We start from the raw sequence: 15,954 nt of genomic DNA, 5'->3' as shown, positions 1-15,954 counted from the left end.
GTTCTCAATACTTTATTCTATGGAGGAAGGGTTTTATGGGGAGTTCAAGCAATTAACGCTGCTATATCCTCTGTAAACAAAAACCTGACTTGTCCAGTAGACAATGATCTTATGCTAAAGGGTCTAACAGATAAGAAGTTGGAGTTCCTTTAAAAAAATATATATATATACAAATATATACAGGTTCAGTCATTCAACCTGCACTGGCAGTGTTCAGAGTATCTCAGTCCTTAACCACTACAATACAGGGCACTTTCACCCCCTTCCTTCCCAGCCCAATTTTCAGCTTTCAGCGCTCTAGCGCTTTCAGTGACAATTGCGCGGTCATGCTACACTGTACCCAAATGAAATTGTTATCATTTTGTTCGCACAAATAGAGCTTTATTTTGGTGTTATTTATTCACGACTCCGTTTTTTTTTTTTTGCAATATAAGCGCAAAAATAGCGGAAATTTGGAAAAAAAACAATATTTTCTTTTTTCTATTTGAAAAGAAATCCAATAAAATCAAATTTTGTCATAAATTTAAGCCAAAATGTATTCTGCTACATGTTTTTGGTAAAAAAAATTCCGTTAAGTGTATAATAATTGGTTTGTGTGATCACGGACATATGTACGCAAATGATCATGTACATATGTGTGCAGGTGATCACGTACATATGTGTGCAGATAATCATTGGGACATGTGATTTTAGTGGGACATATGTGTGGGACATGTTTTTATTATTAGGGACATGTGTTTTTATTATTTGGGGACATGTGTTTTTATTATTTGGGGACATGTATGTTTTGGGGACATGTGTGTTTTGGGGACATGTGTGGGGACTGTGTGGTGTGTTGTGTGTTGACACTACACTGATGATCAGTGAGTAAAAAGCTGTAAAAAGCAGCCCATACTCACTGATCATCAGCCGGCTGCAGCGTTCTGCTCTCCTCTCCTCAGCGGTGACTTCCGTGTGAGGAGAGGAGAGCCGATTGCCTAGCAACCGGCTGTTTGTTTACATCACATGACGGCCGTGATTGGACACGGCCGTCATGTGATCAGGAGGGCCAATCACAGAGCCCTCCTGCCGATCTGAGATGTGCCGTGTCCGGGTGACACGAGCACATCGGGATCGCGCCGCTGCGCGAGCGCGCGCGCGCGCGATCCCGCTATTCCTGAAGGACGTTCCTGAACGGCCTGTCAGGAATAGACGGCTCCCACCCGGCCGTATATATGCATTGGCCGGGTGGGAAGTGGTTAAAGGACCAGTTTGTAAAGGTACTCAAAGTTATTCCTGATCAGCAGGCCCCGGATTTGGCTGGCATATCAGAAACGTTCTGTTTTACATTTGACGCTATGAAAGATTCTATTCTCCAGGCCTCACGGCTCATGCTAGGGCTGGTACATGTGCATAGAATCCTATGGTTGAAATATTGGTCAACTGAAGCACCATGCAAAAAGCTCTTGGCCAGTTTCCCTTTTAAGGGTGGAATTTAAGGAATGATCTTAATAGTATATCCAAAGAATTTCTAATGGGAAAAGTTCCCTTTTTCCGGTTAAGGAGAAGTTTAAGTATTTTTCTTTTAAATGTGCTTCTTCTCCAGTGCCAGGGGCACGACAGCCTCCACCATCAGGTTTCAAGAGGTAAACCTCAGAGTCAGTCCCAGGGTCAAAAGAGGACCTGGGGGAGGTAACCCACAAAACAAAATACTAAAGCCTTATGAAAGGGCACCCCCGCTCGCTCGAGTGTGGGGGGGGGGGGGGGGCTTCTACAGCTTCTACAGTTTTCAAGGGTCTGGCAGGAACAATGTCAAGACAGATGGGTGGCTTCCTCAATTTCTCTAGGTTACAAACTAGAGTTCCTATGATTCCCGTCTCCTCGTTTTCCCAAATCTAACATTCCCAGAGATCCAGTAAAAAGAAGTCTCTCTTTCTAGCTTTGAATTATCTCTTGTCTCAAAGAGTGATATCAGTGGTCCCCTTGGTAGAACAAGGATTAGGGTTTTATTCAAACCTTTTCACAGTTCCAAAACTGTACGGAGATGTCAGACTGTCAGAAACCATGAATCAGACTGAGACAGAAGTACAATTAAATCATACTTGTTTATTAATAAAAATAAAAAGGTAAATAGAAAAAGCGTAGTCAAGCATAGCCAGAGTCCAGTAACCAGATCGGGTAGTCAGCCAGTCCAAAGTTCAATAACCAGATTGGGTAATCAGCCAGGCCTGAAGTCAGGGATCCAAGTAGAGCAACTGCAAGCAGGATAAGGAGCCAGGAGGGATGTCAGTAAGCCAGTCTTGAAACAAACTGCAGGAGATGTTTCCTTGTGATGTGACCAACGCGAAGGCAAAGGCCCTGACCCAGACCCATTTTAGATCTCAGATCTAAACCAAGTTTGAATATCCATTCTTTTTGCATGAAGTCAATCTGATCAGTAGTCTCCATCCTACAAGGGGGAGAACTTCTGGCGTCAGTCGACATCAAGGATGCTTTTTCCATGTACTGATTTTCCCTGCTCACCAGAAATGTATACGCTTCTAGGTAGAAAATCTTAATTTCCAGTTTGTAGTGCTGCCTTCGGTCTAGCTACTGCACCTCGAGTGTTTACAAAGGTCCTGGCTCCTCCTTTAGCCAGGTTAAGGGCTCAAGGTATAGCGATACTAGACTACCTAGATGATCTACTCTTGATAGATAAATCAGTTGACCGCTTAAATCCAGAGTCTGCTCACCATGATCAGCTACCTGGAATACCTAGGTTGGATTCTCTACCTAGATAAATCCTCCTTATAACCATCATGGAGATGGCAGGACTTGGGGCTGATCATAGATACAGCTCAGAAGAGTGTTTTTGCCCCAGGAAAGGATCAGTTTGATAAGGGAACTGATTCAGTTGATCAAAACGAAGAATCCTTCTATTCGACTTTGCATGAAATTGTTGGGAAAGATGGTGGCCATTCCTTATGTGCAGTTTCATTAAAGACTGCTGCAAAACAGTATCCTGTCAACCTGAATCTAGAAGGTCCAAGCTCGAAACTTCTCAATGCGTTTATCCCCCAGAGTGTGTCAAAGCCTCAATTAATGGTTTATATCCAAGAGTCTTTAGAAAGGAAGATCCTTTCTACCAGTTACCTGGAAGGTGGTAACAACAGATGCTAGCCTTCTGGGCTGGCCTGGACGCTCAGACTACAGAATTGTCCAATCAGGATCCAATCCGATAATGCCACAGCTGTGGCCTATCTCAATCACCAAGGGGGTGCAAGAAGTCGTGCAGCCCAGAGAGAGATGGACCATATTCTATCTTGGGAAAACAACATTCCTTACCTATCAGCAATTTTCATTCCAGGGATAGAGAATTGGCACGCGGACTACTTGAGTTGCCCACAATTGTTCCCGGGAGAATGGTCCATTCACCCCGAAATTTTTTTTGTCAATGTGCCAAAAATAGGGTGTTCCGGACGTGGATCTGTTTGCATCCAGGTTTAACAAGATCGACAACTTTGTGTCAAGGACAAGGGATCTGATGGCATACGGAACGTGGGATCAGTTTTTCATTGATTTATGCATTCCCTTCTGTTCTGCTGCTTCAGTGTCTTCTCGTAGGACCAAGCAAGAAGGGAAGGAGGTGATTCTTGTGGCCCCAGTGTGGTCCAGGAGATCTTGGCTTGCCGAGATAATAAAAATGGCAGAAGGGGACCCTTGGACCCTACCGCTATGGCCAGTCTTTCTCTCGCAAGGTCTGGTATTCCATCCTACATTACAAACGCTAAATTTAGCGGCTTGACTATTGAAACTCACATTTTGAAAGATCATGGGCTGTTAGCTTTAGTAGTTTCTACTTTGGTTAATGCTAGGAGGCCGGCCTCCAGAGTCATATTCTATAGAATCTGGAAGGCATGTGTCTCCTGAAGTGAATCCAGGGGTTGGCACCCCAGGAAATATGTCATAGGTAGGATCCTTGTATTCCTACAGATAGGATTAGAAATGAAGCTGGCCTTGAGTGTTATCAAAGGCCAAATGTCGGCCTTATCTGTGTTTTTTTCTACGACCACTTGCTTTACTCTCTCTGGTGCATAACTTTATTCAGGGGGTAACGCAGATTAATCCTCCAGTTAGGTCTCCCCTGAACCCTTGGGACTTAAGTTAGTCCTGTCGGGTTTACAGTAGCAGCCTTTTTGAGCAAATTCGAGATATTCCCTTGGTCCTCTTGATGAGGAACAATAATTTTCTTGATTGCCATATCTTCTGCAGGAAGAGGATCAGAGTTGGTTGCTCTTTCTTGTAAAGAGCCATATTGGTTTTTCTTAAGGATGAGGTTGTATTGCAGCCTCATCCTGTATTCCTACCAAAATAGTTTTTTTATTTTAACCAGGTTATTGTTCTACCTTAATTTTTTCCAGAACCTCCTTCTATGGAAGAAGGTCCCTACATTCCATTGATGTGGTGAGAGCGGTCAAGGTCTATTTGAAAATGGCCGCTCAGATTCATGAAACAGATGTTTTATTTGTGTTGCCAGACAGTCCTAATAAGAGGACAGGCAGCGTTGAAAACTACTATTTCAAAATGGATTTATCAAGTGATTGTTCAAGCTTATGGTTTAAAGCGGAAAAGTCCTCTTTTTCATATTAAAGCGCACTTCTCCAGGGCTGTTAGTGCTTCTTGGGCAGTGCCTCACCAAGCCTCCATGGCTCAGATCTGCAAAGCCGCAACTTTGTCTTCAGTACCTACATTTAGCAGGTTATGTTTAGTAGATGTAGTAGATCGTGAGGATATCGCCTTTGGGCGCTATGCACTGCAGGCTGCATTATGAGTCCTCTAGTCTCTTGGTGCCCTAGTTTTGTTTTGTCTCCCTTCCTTCAGTTGGCATTGCTATGGGACATTCCACAGAGTAACTACTATGGCTCTGTGTCCCGTGATGTACAGTAAGAAAATAGGATTTTTATAACAGCTTACCTGTAAAATCCTTTTCTTTGAAGTACATCACGGGACACAGAGGTCCCTCCCTTCTTTGGTATACACGTGTATTGCTTTGCTACAAAACTGAGGTGCTCCCACCAGTGGGAGGGGTTATATAGGGAGTGCACTTTGTAATTTAGGACATGTCAGTGTCCATCACCTGAAGGTTGGCTATAACCACATAGTAACTACTATGGTTCTGTGTCCCATGATGTACTTCAAAGAAAAGGATTTTACAGGTAAGCTGTTATAAAAATCCTATTTTTCATCTTGCAACTGCTGCTGGCATCGCTGTCCAGGCTTCTAGAAAGCATTAGAGGTGGAGTGCACTTAGTTTTACCCTGCCTAGGACACAAGCCAGCACTACAGAGGAAGTATCGGCTTATACAGTTCCTGCTCCATCTGTGGCTGTCTGCTCTCTCTGCTGTCAGTGCTGGCTCACTGCACTCTGAGGCTCTGGAATGGAAGGTCAGCAAGCCCAAAGGGTTTGGCTTTCTTTTTGCCTGTAAACTCCCCTACCACTAAACTCCTAAAACTGCATGGACACATAGGCCAATATAGAGGGGCGTTATCGGGCAGAGAAAAGTAAAAGCTTAAAACAGCTCAAACGCCCATAGGAGCAGCTTCTTTGAGCTGGAGTGTGCATGAGGCATTAGAAGCTGCAGCAAGTCAGAGCCCGTTTCATTTTCGAACTTGAGGTCATCTAGCATCACCTAGATTTTTACTCCCCAGCCTTACTGTCTACCGCTTATAGATTTTGATTAATTGGATTTTGGTTCTTTCAATCATAGTGGCTGAAAATCACATGTGGTCATTGCCAAGGCCAGTCTAAATGCAAATAAAGCCTGTCTAGCAATGCCTGCTCCTGACTGACATCCACACATTAGGATATTTTGTTATTTGCATCATTCCCCAGAGAACCAGGTTCCTGCTTGCATTGAGGCTGAGAGCTTTTTGAGAAGAGTACTCAGGAAGGGTGCTGTGATACAATGCTCTGTACAGCACCCTGCTTCTCTCTTCAACCAGGCATGATCTACCTGCATTGCTCTGAGAAGCGCAGTGACTAATATGAGGTAAGTAATTAAAAAATAAACATTTTATTGAAAAATTTCATTAGCGTGTTTAGGAGAGGAAAAGTAGGCAAAATAAGAGAGTAGATTAAAGTGGAGCTTCACCCAAAGGGGGAAGCTCCACTTGTTTGACAGGTAGGCAAGGTGACCCGAAAGGTGCCAAATGTGGCAGAAGAGGGGGGAGCAGATACCTGTCAAAACCAGGTACCTGCTCCCACTTACGGGTAAGATTGGTGTAATCGTTGTACGGCGTTGTATGGCAAACTACGCAATTTATGGCCCCTCCTCATTCCCTTCCCGCTGCCTTCTGGGAGACACACAAGTCCCAGAAGACAGTGGGACCAAGGCTTCAACTCCTGTTTCCCTTAGTGAAGATGTCAGCGCCTGCACCCATAGCCGATGGACGGATGGATGGTGCCAACATTGCAGGATCCCTGGACAGGTAATTGTCCTTACACTGTATTAAAAGTCAGCAGCTATAGTATTTGTAGCTGCTGACTTTTAATTTTTTCCCCCCAGACTGCAACTCCTCTAAGTTAAAACATTAAAGATACATTGATACTAAATATATAATGAACATAAGCAGGCGATAATAAAGCGTTTCTGTTCTATTTGTAAATGCAACAAAAGGCACCTTTTGGAAAGCCTATAGCTAAAGATATATATTTTATCTCAATTAATATTATTTTTCCCATTTCAATTTGACAGGTTCAGCATATCCTACAGGTAAGTACAGTTTATATACAGCCTGGCTTAAAACACTAATAGTTTAAGTAAAAATCATATTCTGTTAAAAGTGATTTCCTAAAAGACACACTGTGGGGGTTATTTTTACAAAAGGCAAATCCACTTTGCACTACAAGTGCACTTGAAAGTGCAGTCGCTCTAAATCTAAGGGGTAGATCTGGAATGAGTGGAAGCTCTGCTGATTTTATCATCCAATCATGTGAAAGCTAAAATGCTGTTTTTTATTTTCCTTGCATGTCCCCCTCGGATCTACAGTGACTTTACTTCCAAGTGCACTTTCTTTGTTTTCAAAAAGGTTTATTAAAGCGATAAATAGAAAACAGCGTCAGTAAAAAGGATTAAATGACATATACATCATATGCAGTTGGATGACAAGATTATCCAAGTGCACTTTCAATGCACTTTCAAGTGCACTTGCATTGCAAAGTGGATTTTTCTTTAGTAAATAACCCCCTGTATATCATCGCTGCCAACATTAGGATATAATTAGGAGGAACAATATGAAAGGTTAAAGAAAAGGCCTGCTGGATTCATGGAGGTGTGGCCAAAAATGGGTGTGGCCAGAAAAAGTGCGTGAGACTTCACAGGGTTATGGCTTGTAGTGTGACACCTTTTCAAGTTGCTCTTCTATATATTAGATAAAATAGGGCTTTAAATATAAATCCAATTGTGGTGTCATTGGGAGTAAAATAAATCCCATTCTTGTTTCTGTGGGATAAAATAAGTGTCAATCACTGGAGTCAGTGGGAAAATAAAAGTGTCATTGTTGGTGTCAGCGGGAAAATATAATTAACAAATATATGTCCCATTGTTGGTGTCAGTAGTGCTAATTGTTAGTGTAAGTGGGATAAGAAAAGCCCCATATCCTTTGTTTTAGGGGGATAAGCCCTTGGTGTCAGCTGGCATGTTTGAACGCACACTTACATGCTGCCGGTGAAAGAGGTAATATGTTGTGCCAGCAGTCACAAATGGCAGTACCAGGTGTTTAAATGCACTTCCCACGCAGAACACTACATATACTGACACCCCCCCTCCCACCAAGAACACTACATATACTCCCCCCAAACTGGAACACTACACATACCCCCCTATCTAGAACACTACCTTTACACACCCCGACTAAAACACAACATATACCCTGCCCCCTTTCCCTACCACACACACACACATATACCTGGAACACTACAAATACAGTATCTCACAAAAGTGAGTACACCCCTTACATTTTTGTAAATATTTTATTATATCTTTTCATGTGACAACACTGAAGAAATTACACTTTGTTACAATGTAAAGTAGTGAGTGTACACCTTGTATAACAGTGTCAATTTGCGGCCCCCTCAAAATAACTCAACACACAGCCATTATTGTCTAAACCACTGGCAACAAAAGTGAGTACCCCTAAGTGAAAATGTCCAAATAGGGCCCAATTAGCCATTTTCCCTCCCCAGTGTAATGCGACTTATTAGTGTTACAAGGTCTCAGGTGTGACTAGGGAGCAGATGTGTTAAATTTAGTTTTATTGCTCTCACACTCTCATATTGGTTACTGGAAGTTCAACATGGCACCTCATGGCAAAGAACTTTCTGAGGGTCTGAAAAAAAGAATTATTGCTCTACATAAAGATGGCCTAGGCTATAAGAAGATTATGAAGACCCTGAAACTGAGCTGCAGCACAGTGGCCAAGACCATACAACGGTTTAACAGGACAAGTTCCTCTCAGAACAGGCCTCGTCATAGTCAACCAAAGAAGTTGAGTGCACGTACTCAGCTTCATATCCAGAGGTTGTCTTTGGGAAATAGATGTATGCGTGCTGCCAGCATTGCTGCAGAGGTTGAAGGGGTGAGGGGTCAGCCTGTCATTGCTCAGACCATACGCCGCACACTGCATCAAATTGGTCTGCATGGCAGAAGATAGCCTCTTCTAAATATGATGAACAAGAAAGCCCGCAAACAGTTTGCTGAAGACAAGCAGACTAAGGACATGGATTACTGGAACCATGTCCTGTGGTCTGATAAGACCAAGTTAAACTTATTTGGTTCAGATGGTGTCAAGTGTGTGGCGGCAACCAGGTGAGGAGTACAAAGACAAGTGTGTCTTGCCTACAGTCAAGCATGATGGTGGGAGTGTCATGGTCTGGGGCTGCATGAGTGCTGAAGACACTGGGGAGCTATAGTTCATTGAGGGAACCATGAATGCCAACATATACTGTCACATACTGAAGCAGAACATGACCCCCTCCTTTGGGAGTCTGGGCCGTAGGGCAGTATTCCAACATAATGACCCCAAACACACCTCCAGGACAACCACTGCCTTGCTAAAGAAGCTAAGGGAAAGGGTGATGGACTGGCCAAGCATGTCTCCAGACCTAAACCCTATTTAGCATCTGTGGGGCATCCTCAAACGAAGGGTGGAGGAGCACAAGGTCTCTAACATCCACAAGCTCCATAATGTCATCATGGAGGAGTGGAAGAGGACTCCAGTGGCAACTTGTGAAGCTCTGGTGAATTTCAAAATAACGGTGGCCGCGCAAAATATTGGCACTTGGGGCCCAATTTGGACATTTTCCCTTAGGGGTGTACTCACTTTTGTTGCCAGTGGTTTAGATATTAATGGTCGTGTGTTGAGTAATTTTGAGGGGACTGTAAATTTACACTGTTATACAAGCTATACACTCACTACTTTACATTGTAGCAAAGTGGCATTTCTTCAGTGTTGCCACATGAAAAGATATAAAAAAATATTTACAAACATGTGAGGGGTGTACTAAGTTTTATGAGATACTGTACTTACATCCCTCACCCAGCACACTACATATACTCACATATCTGCTCTACATATCTTCATACACTATCCCCCTCTTTGCCACCCCTAGAGCCCTACATACACTAATGCCCCGTACACACTATCGGACAATCTGGCGGACCAGAGTCCGCCAGACAATCTGCCCGTGTGTGGGCTCCGGCTGACTTTTTTTTCCCAAAAGTCCGGCGGACTTAGAAGTTTTGACTCAAAATTGATGGCGGACAATCCGGCCGTCTGTGTGCTAGTGCGCCGGACTTTTGAAATGAACGGACTTGCCTGCACACGGAGAAAAGTCCGTTCATTTTGAACGTGGCCCCAGGTAGACGGGACTAGCGAAGGAGGTCAATGTCGCTGCCTCCATCAGCGAGATTGACACCTTGCTGGTCCTGTTACCTGGTATGGACTTAAAGGGGAAGCCCTACACCGAAAAAACGGCATGGGGGTCCCCCCCAAGGTCCATATCAGACCCTTATCCGAGCACACAATGGGCGGCGTCACCGGGTGATGTCACATGATGACCCGCCCCATTATGATGCCACAGTCCCAGCATGCTCCGGGGCTGTGACATCATAAGGGGTGTGGGCATCACCCGGTGACCCCACCCATTGTCCCTATATAAGTCGTCGCACAACACGTCCCTGTCATTGCAGCGAGAGACAGCGTCGAGTCAACATCTCAAGGAAGAAGAGAAGAAGAAGAGAGGAGAAGGCGGCTACGGTGGCGACAGAAGACTGGACCACTGCTAGTAAAAGATCTATAGGAAGAAAGCGGAGGCCCGGCAAGAAGAACCGAAGAGGGGGACAAGACCCCTGAAGTCGGAAGAAGAGGTGGCGGCGAGAGAAGACCGGGCCACCGCTAGTAAAAGATCTTGGAGAAGAAAGTGGAGGCCCGGCAAGAAGTATCAAAGAGGGGGACAAGATCCCCGAAGAGGGGGACAAGACCCCCGAAGTCGGAAGAAGACCCCCGGGTGGCAGCGGCAACAAAGAAGAAGAAGAAAGCCGGGCTCCTCTGCTAGTAAAAGAGCTGGGAGAAGAAAGCGGAGGCCCGGCAAGAAGTATCAAAGAGGGGGACAAGACCCCTGAAGTCGGAAGAAGACCCCCGGGTGGTGGCGGCGGCAACAAAGAAGAAGAAGAAAGCCGGGCTCCTCCGCTAGTAAAAGAGCTAGCAGAAGATAGCGGAGAAGACCGGCAAGAAGACCCCCCAAGACTGAAGACCACCAGAGCTGTGCAATAAATTATTTTAAAACCTTGTTTTGTGTTTTATTTACACTTTTTTCACCAGGTGAATGGGTAGAGGTACATTGTACCCCATACTCATTCGCATAGGGTGGGGGGCGGTATCTGGGGGCCCCCTTATTAAACGGGGCTTTCCCTTATTAAACGGGGCTCCCGGATTCCGATAAGCCCCCTGCCCGCAGACCTCGAAAACCAACGGCCAGGGTTGTCGGGAAGAGGCCCTTGTCCTCATCAACATGGGGACAGGGCGCTTTGGGGTGGGGGGGCCGCAGGGCCCCCCTTCCCCAAAGCACCCCCCATATTGAGGGCACGCGGCCTGGTATAGCTGGGGGGGGGGGCGCTCGCTCGTCCCCACCCCCTTTCCTGACTGGCCGGGCTGCGTGCTCGGATAAGGGTCTGATATGGACCATGAGGAGGACCTCCACGCCGTTTTTTCAGCGTAGGGCTTCCCCTTTAAGTCCATACCAGGTGATGGGGCCAGCGAGGTGACTTACTTTGCTAGTCCCGTCTACCTGGAGCCGCGTTCAAAATGAACGGACTTTCCTCCATGTGTGGGCAAGTCCGTTCATTTCAAAAGTCCGGCGGAAAAGTCCAGTTGTGTGTGGCCAGGTCCGCTCGTTCGAAAAGTCCGGCGGACCTCTACTTCAAAGTCCGGAGGATAGTCCGATCGTGTGTACGCGGCATAAGGCTGACCATAAAATTTTCTTGGACGATTTCTGTAAATCGCCTTTAGATCTATGTAGTGAAAGGGCCTTCCTGATATGATACCAATTGAAAGTGTTGTTTAGGTTTGACCTCATATTATATGGTTCTTGGTAAATCTAAAAGAAAATTGTACAAGAAAATTGTATAATGTATGAATGGCTTTACACACTTTCCTTCCTGCAGCTCTGCACATCTCTAGTTTGCATCTCTTTATTCCATCCTTTTTCTTGCAGGTGGAGAACAGTGCCCTATAGGTTTTACTGCAAGGGGAGGGTGGGCGTATGTATGCGCTTCAGTATTTGTGTTGAAAGTGCAGTCCATAGTGTTTCCTTTTAACCACTTGACCTCTGGCAGTTTTTAACCCCTTCATAACCAGGACGTTTTTTGCTTTTCAACACTGAGCTACTTTAACTGGTAATTTTGCGGTCATGCAACACTGCATACATATGAAATTTCCCAATAAGTATATATTGATTGCTTTGCGTGAAAGTTATAACGTCTACAAACTATGGTAAATACACTGGAATTTTTTTATACTACTAATGGCAGTGATTAGGGACTTATAGTGGGACTGTGATAGTGCAGCAAACAATCTGACACTGGGTGGGAGCTGACCAACACTGACATCACCAGTGCTGTACTAATGTACTAAGACCGTCACTGTACTAATGACACTGGCTAGGAAGGGGTTAATATCTAGGGGCAATCAAGGGGTCAACTGTGTGCCTAACAACATGTAATGTGTGTAATATGTGCTGCTTTTACTAAGCGAGGTCACAGATTTTTCTCCCTGCTGTGCAGGGAGACAAAAAGACATGTGCCCACTGAAATATTTTGTATCGTAATTTCGTTTTCGCCTGAAAAATACATTTATTTAGTTACTCCCGAAATTATTTTTTTTTATTTATTTTGTTTTTCCTTAATAATTGCATTCGTTCGAAAATCCAAATGAATTAAGTTCAAATCTGTCATTGAAGGCTTATGGTGTCTGTCGAATGTTCAGAGAAGATTCGATGGAGCAGCTAAACTGTATGACTCCGGATAGTTTAGCTGCTCCGTCAAATCTTCTTGGAACTTTCGACAGACACCATAAGGTAAAGATTCAACGTTTGTATGTTTTTCGCTGCTTTGTCGAATCTTTGTTGTTCATGTGGAATGTATATAGTTCAAACAGAAAATGGACTGGTGATAGTCAGACAGGTAACATGATAGGGATTATAGAATCTATATAGAATCTCAATCTATAATATAGAATCTATAATACTAAATCCCCCCCCACAACACGAGCAGCCTCTGAGGCTATCACAACACTAGCAACACTAGTATCACTATCAGTTTCACAACACTAACACAATAGCAGCAGATTATAATGAAAAAGTTAAGATGAACTGTAGCTTGCTTTACTATTGTTCTGCTGCTGTGCTTATGCTTAATTGCTAAATAATTCAGGTTCTCTGACAAACGTTGAAATGTTGAATCTTTTCTCTCAATGTCAAATAATCCTGGTCTAATAGAGATAAGGTTAGGCACATTCGACCACAGGTTAGATAGACACAGATTGTTATTGTCAGCGTCATGTCGAATCTTCTATCTAGATCGAACTGTTGTCACAAAGAAAACGAAAATAAAGCATTTGTTTATGACGGATCTTTCGTATATATATATATATATATATATATATATATATATATATATATATATATATATTGAATTTCCTTTTTAGTAAGAAATACAGATGTAATGAACACAAGTTAAGAAATAAACACAATTTATTTATTATGATACAGTGAACTGTGGGGGAATTTTGACCAATCCTCGAGGACACATCTATAGGACGTTTGGTGATTCCTATTCATCGGATTCCTGTGTATGGTATATTAGTGTTGCCAACAATCATATAATTCATCTTTCTTTCAACCAATTCTTGTGAGTGTTAAACTGATTATTTTTTTTTTGCATATATGTACGACCCTAAATATGATTAAATGGGTCTGATATCTGGAATGTAAGGTATTTTATGTACCCACCTTCTCCAAAATGTCATTATATACCCAATAGTCCAACCTGTCATCCATTTTGAACTTTTGGGTTAAAGTCCTCCCCCAAGAGAAGATATCATAAGTGGCGTATGGGTGGAGCTTAGCTGAGGAATTTGAGAAGTTGAGCCCTTAATTACAAAGTGAATGAAGGCTCGTGACGTATACAGACGGTCGGACATTCCGACAACAAAATCCGTCAGATTTTTTCCGATGGATTTTGTCCTAAACTGGTGTTGCATACAAACAGTCGGATGAACGTGATGACGTTCATTATGACGGGACAACGTTGAGGCTACTAGCCAATAGCTTTGGTCTTGTAATTTGATCTGAGCATGTGTGGCACTTTGCCCGATCGGAATTCTCTACAAATGATCGGAAAAAGGGTGATCGGATTTTTGTGTCAGAAAATTTGAGATCCTGATCCGACAGAAAAAGTCCGATAGAGCCCACACACGATCAGATTTTCCAACAATATAATCCGATCGGACCTTTTCTGTTGGAATTTCCGACCGTGTGTACAAGGCATTACAGAGACAGATGTCTTAGATTTTTTTTATTAACACACTTCCGTTCCTAGGATTAAACACTTATTCTGCGTTTGTACAGATTAACACATAGACCATGCAATGCAGCACTTAAAATACATTAAAGAATATGTAAACCCAACATTTCAAATTCCTCATATGAGGCTTCTGTACCATGTACTTATACCGTATAAAAAAAATATCCTGATCTCTTTATACTGTATTACTTCCTTTGTGTTACTGTCAGTCCCTCTGCTTTCCTTTTAAAAACTGACCCCACTAAGCAGGAGAAAACACGGAGGGGGCGTGACCGGATGTGATCGAGGCAGCCAGCTTTTCTCCACAGCTCTGCACATCCTGCATAAATCCGTGATATTGGAGTGCAGAAAGCCGGGTAAAAAAGGCACCATTGTCCGGCGGAAGGTGAGCAGACTCAGGACATGCATTCATCTGCCTCCAAAAAGCAGCGCAAGGTCCAGAAAGAGCAGCGCCGCACTCGCTCCACGAAGGGGACGGACGGAAGCCCCGCCCCTGCCATCTTGTCCGCACAGAGGGCTGAGCGGCGCGCCACGCGGCCGAAGGATGGGATGGCGCAGCATGGCGTTGCGGTGGAGCTGTGTGCAGACGGTGAACAGGCTAATGAACATCCTGTGGCGGTGGACACAGAGGCAATTACTAGACCTATTCTAGAGGCCATGAATGCCAGTAAGTCTGAACTGATGGGGCGCATTGATCATTTGTCGGCCGAATGTACTTTGATCAGGCACGCTCTTGATAAGATCTGGGGCAGGCTCACCACAGTGGAAGACCGGGTGTCTGGAGTTGAGGACACCACGCACACACAGGAAACCGATATTGCGGAACTCCACGACATGGTGCAGTCCCTCCAGCGCAGAGTTGACGACGCCGAAGACCGCCAACGGAGGAACAATATCAGGGTGGTGGGACTGCCTGAGGAATCGGAGGGGGACAAGGCGGTGGTGTTTGCAGAGACTCTGTTCAAAACGCTGCTCTCTTTGGAGGATTTACCCCCCACATATGTTGTTGAAAGAGCCCATAGGGTCCCCACGGGCAGGAGACCGCCGGGTGCATTTCCACGACCATTTCTTGTAAGGTTCTTGAACTACAGGGACAGAGACATGATTTTGGCCAAGTCCAGGAGGACACAAGAGCTACTCTATGAAAATTCCAAACTGATGCTCTTCCCTGATTTTTCACGCGCCACGCAACAACAACGCCGCTCATTTACTGATGTCCGCAGGAGGCTCTGCGCAAAGGAGATTCAATATAGCATGCTTTACCCGAGCAGGCTCAGGATACAATACAAAGGCAGTGTGAAATTTTTTGACAACACTGCTGAGGCCTGTGACTGGATGGACAAAGAATTGGCTTAATGGCAAGGGACAGTGCGTTCTGGGTTAATAACCCACAAGTCTGTTAAGGTATGTTGTGCCTGTTGCACGGTTCCCATTATGTTGCCTCAGGGAAAGGACAGGAATCCTGAGAGTTGCAAGTTCTCTGACACTCGGCTGCTGTGTGTCTAACGTGTTGGGGGACCCTCCTCAGCAGAGGATCCCCGCCAGATGAAGCGAGGAACGGGCAGGATCCGCCTGATTCACTGGGGTGGTGTCAGTGATTATCAATGCATGGAGCGGCCCGGCGGGCACGGAAATGTTTTCACCAAGACATCCGATATGGATTACGATCCCTACATTTAAGGCAGTTGCAAGGGGTGAATGTATATCGGCTATGAAAACAGCTCGGGTAAATGAAAATGAGGAACTCAATGTGTTGAAGCAGCAGGAGAGGGAGTGCATGGATGCTCACGCGGGTTCCCCTACTGGGGCCTCGCTTGAGCACCTGCTAGCGGTGAGGAGGCGTCTGTCTCTTCAT

At 44.6% G+C, this 15,954-nt stretch overlaps 1 protein-coding gene across 1 annotated transcript in view; it reads left to right on the top strand.

The window, feature by feature from the left end:
- The window catches only part of LOC143930774 (scavenger receptor cysteine-rich domain-containing protein DMBT1-like), a 49,845-nt gene that overhangs the window by 6,985 nt on the left and 26,906 nt on the right, over positions 1 to 15,954 (top strand). Inside the window, exons 2-3 of the mRNA XM_077455352.1 lie at positions 6,714 to 6,731; positions 13,286 to 13,424. Of these exons, the coding sequence (XP_077311478.1) occupies positions 6,714 to 6,731; positions 13,286 to 13,424 (157 nt within the window). The remainder of the gene's footprint in view (positions 1 to 6,713; positions 6,732 to 13,285; positions 13,425 to 15,954) is intronic.

This window comes from Lithobates pipiens, unplaced genomic scaffold (assembly GCF_037356315.1).
Source record: "Lithobates pipiens isolate NorthernLeopardFrog02 unplaced genomic scaffold, aLitPip1_a1.2 Scaffold_25, whole genome shotgun sequence".
Taxonomy (NCBI): domain Eukaryota; kingdom Metazoa; phylum Chordata; class Amphibia; order Anura; family Ranidae; genus Lithobates; species Lithobates pipiens.
Note: the sequence above shows the minus strand (reverse complement) of the source record. Positions and strands in the feature narration are given on the sequence as shown.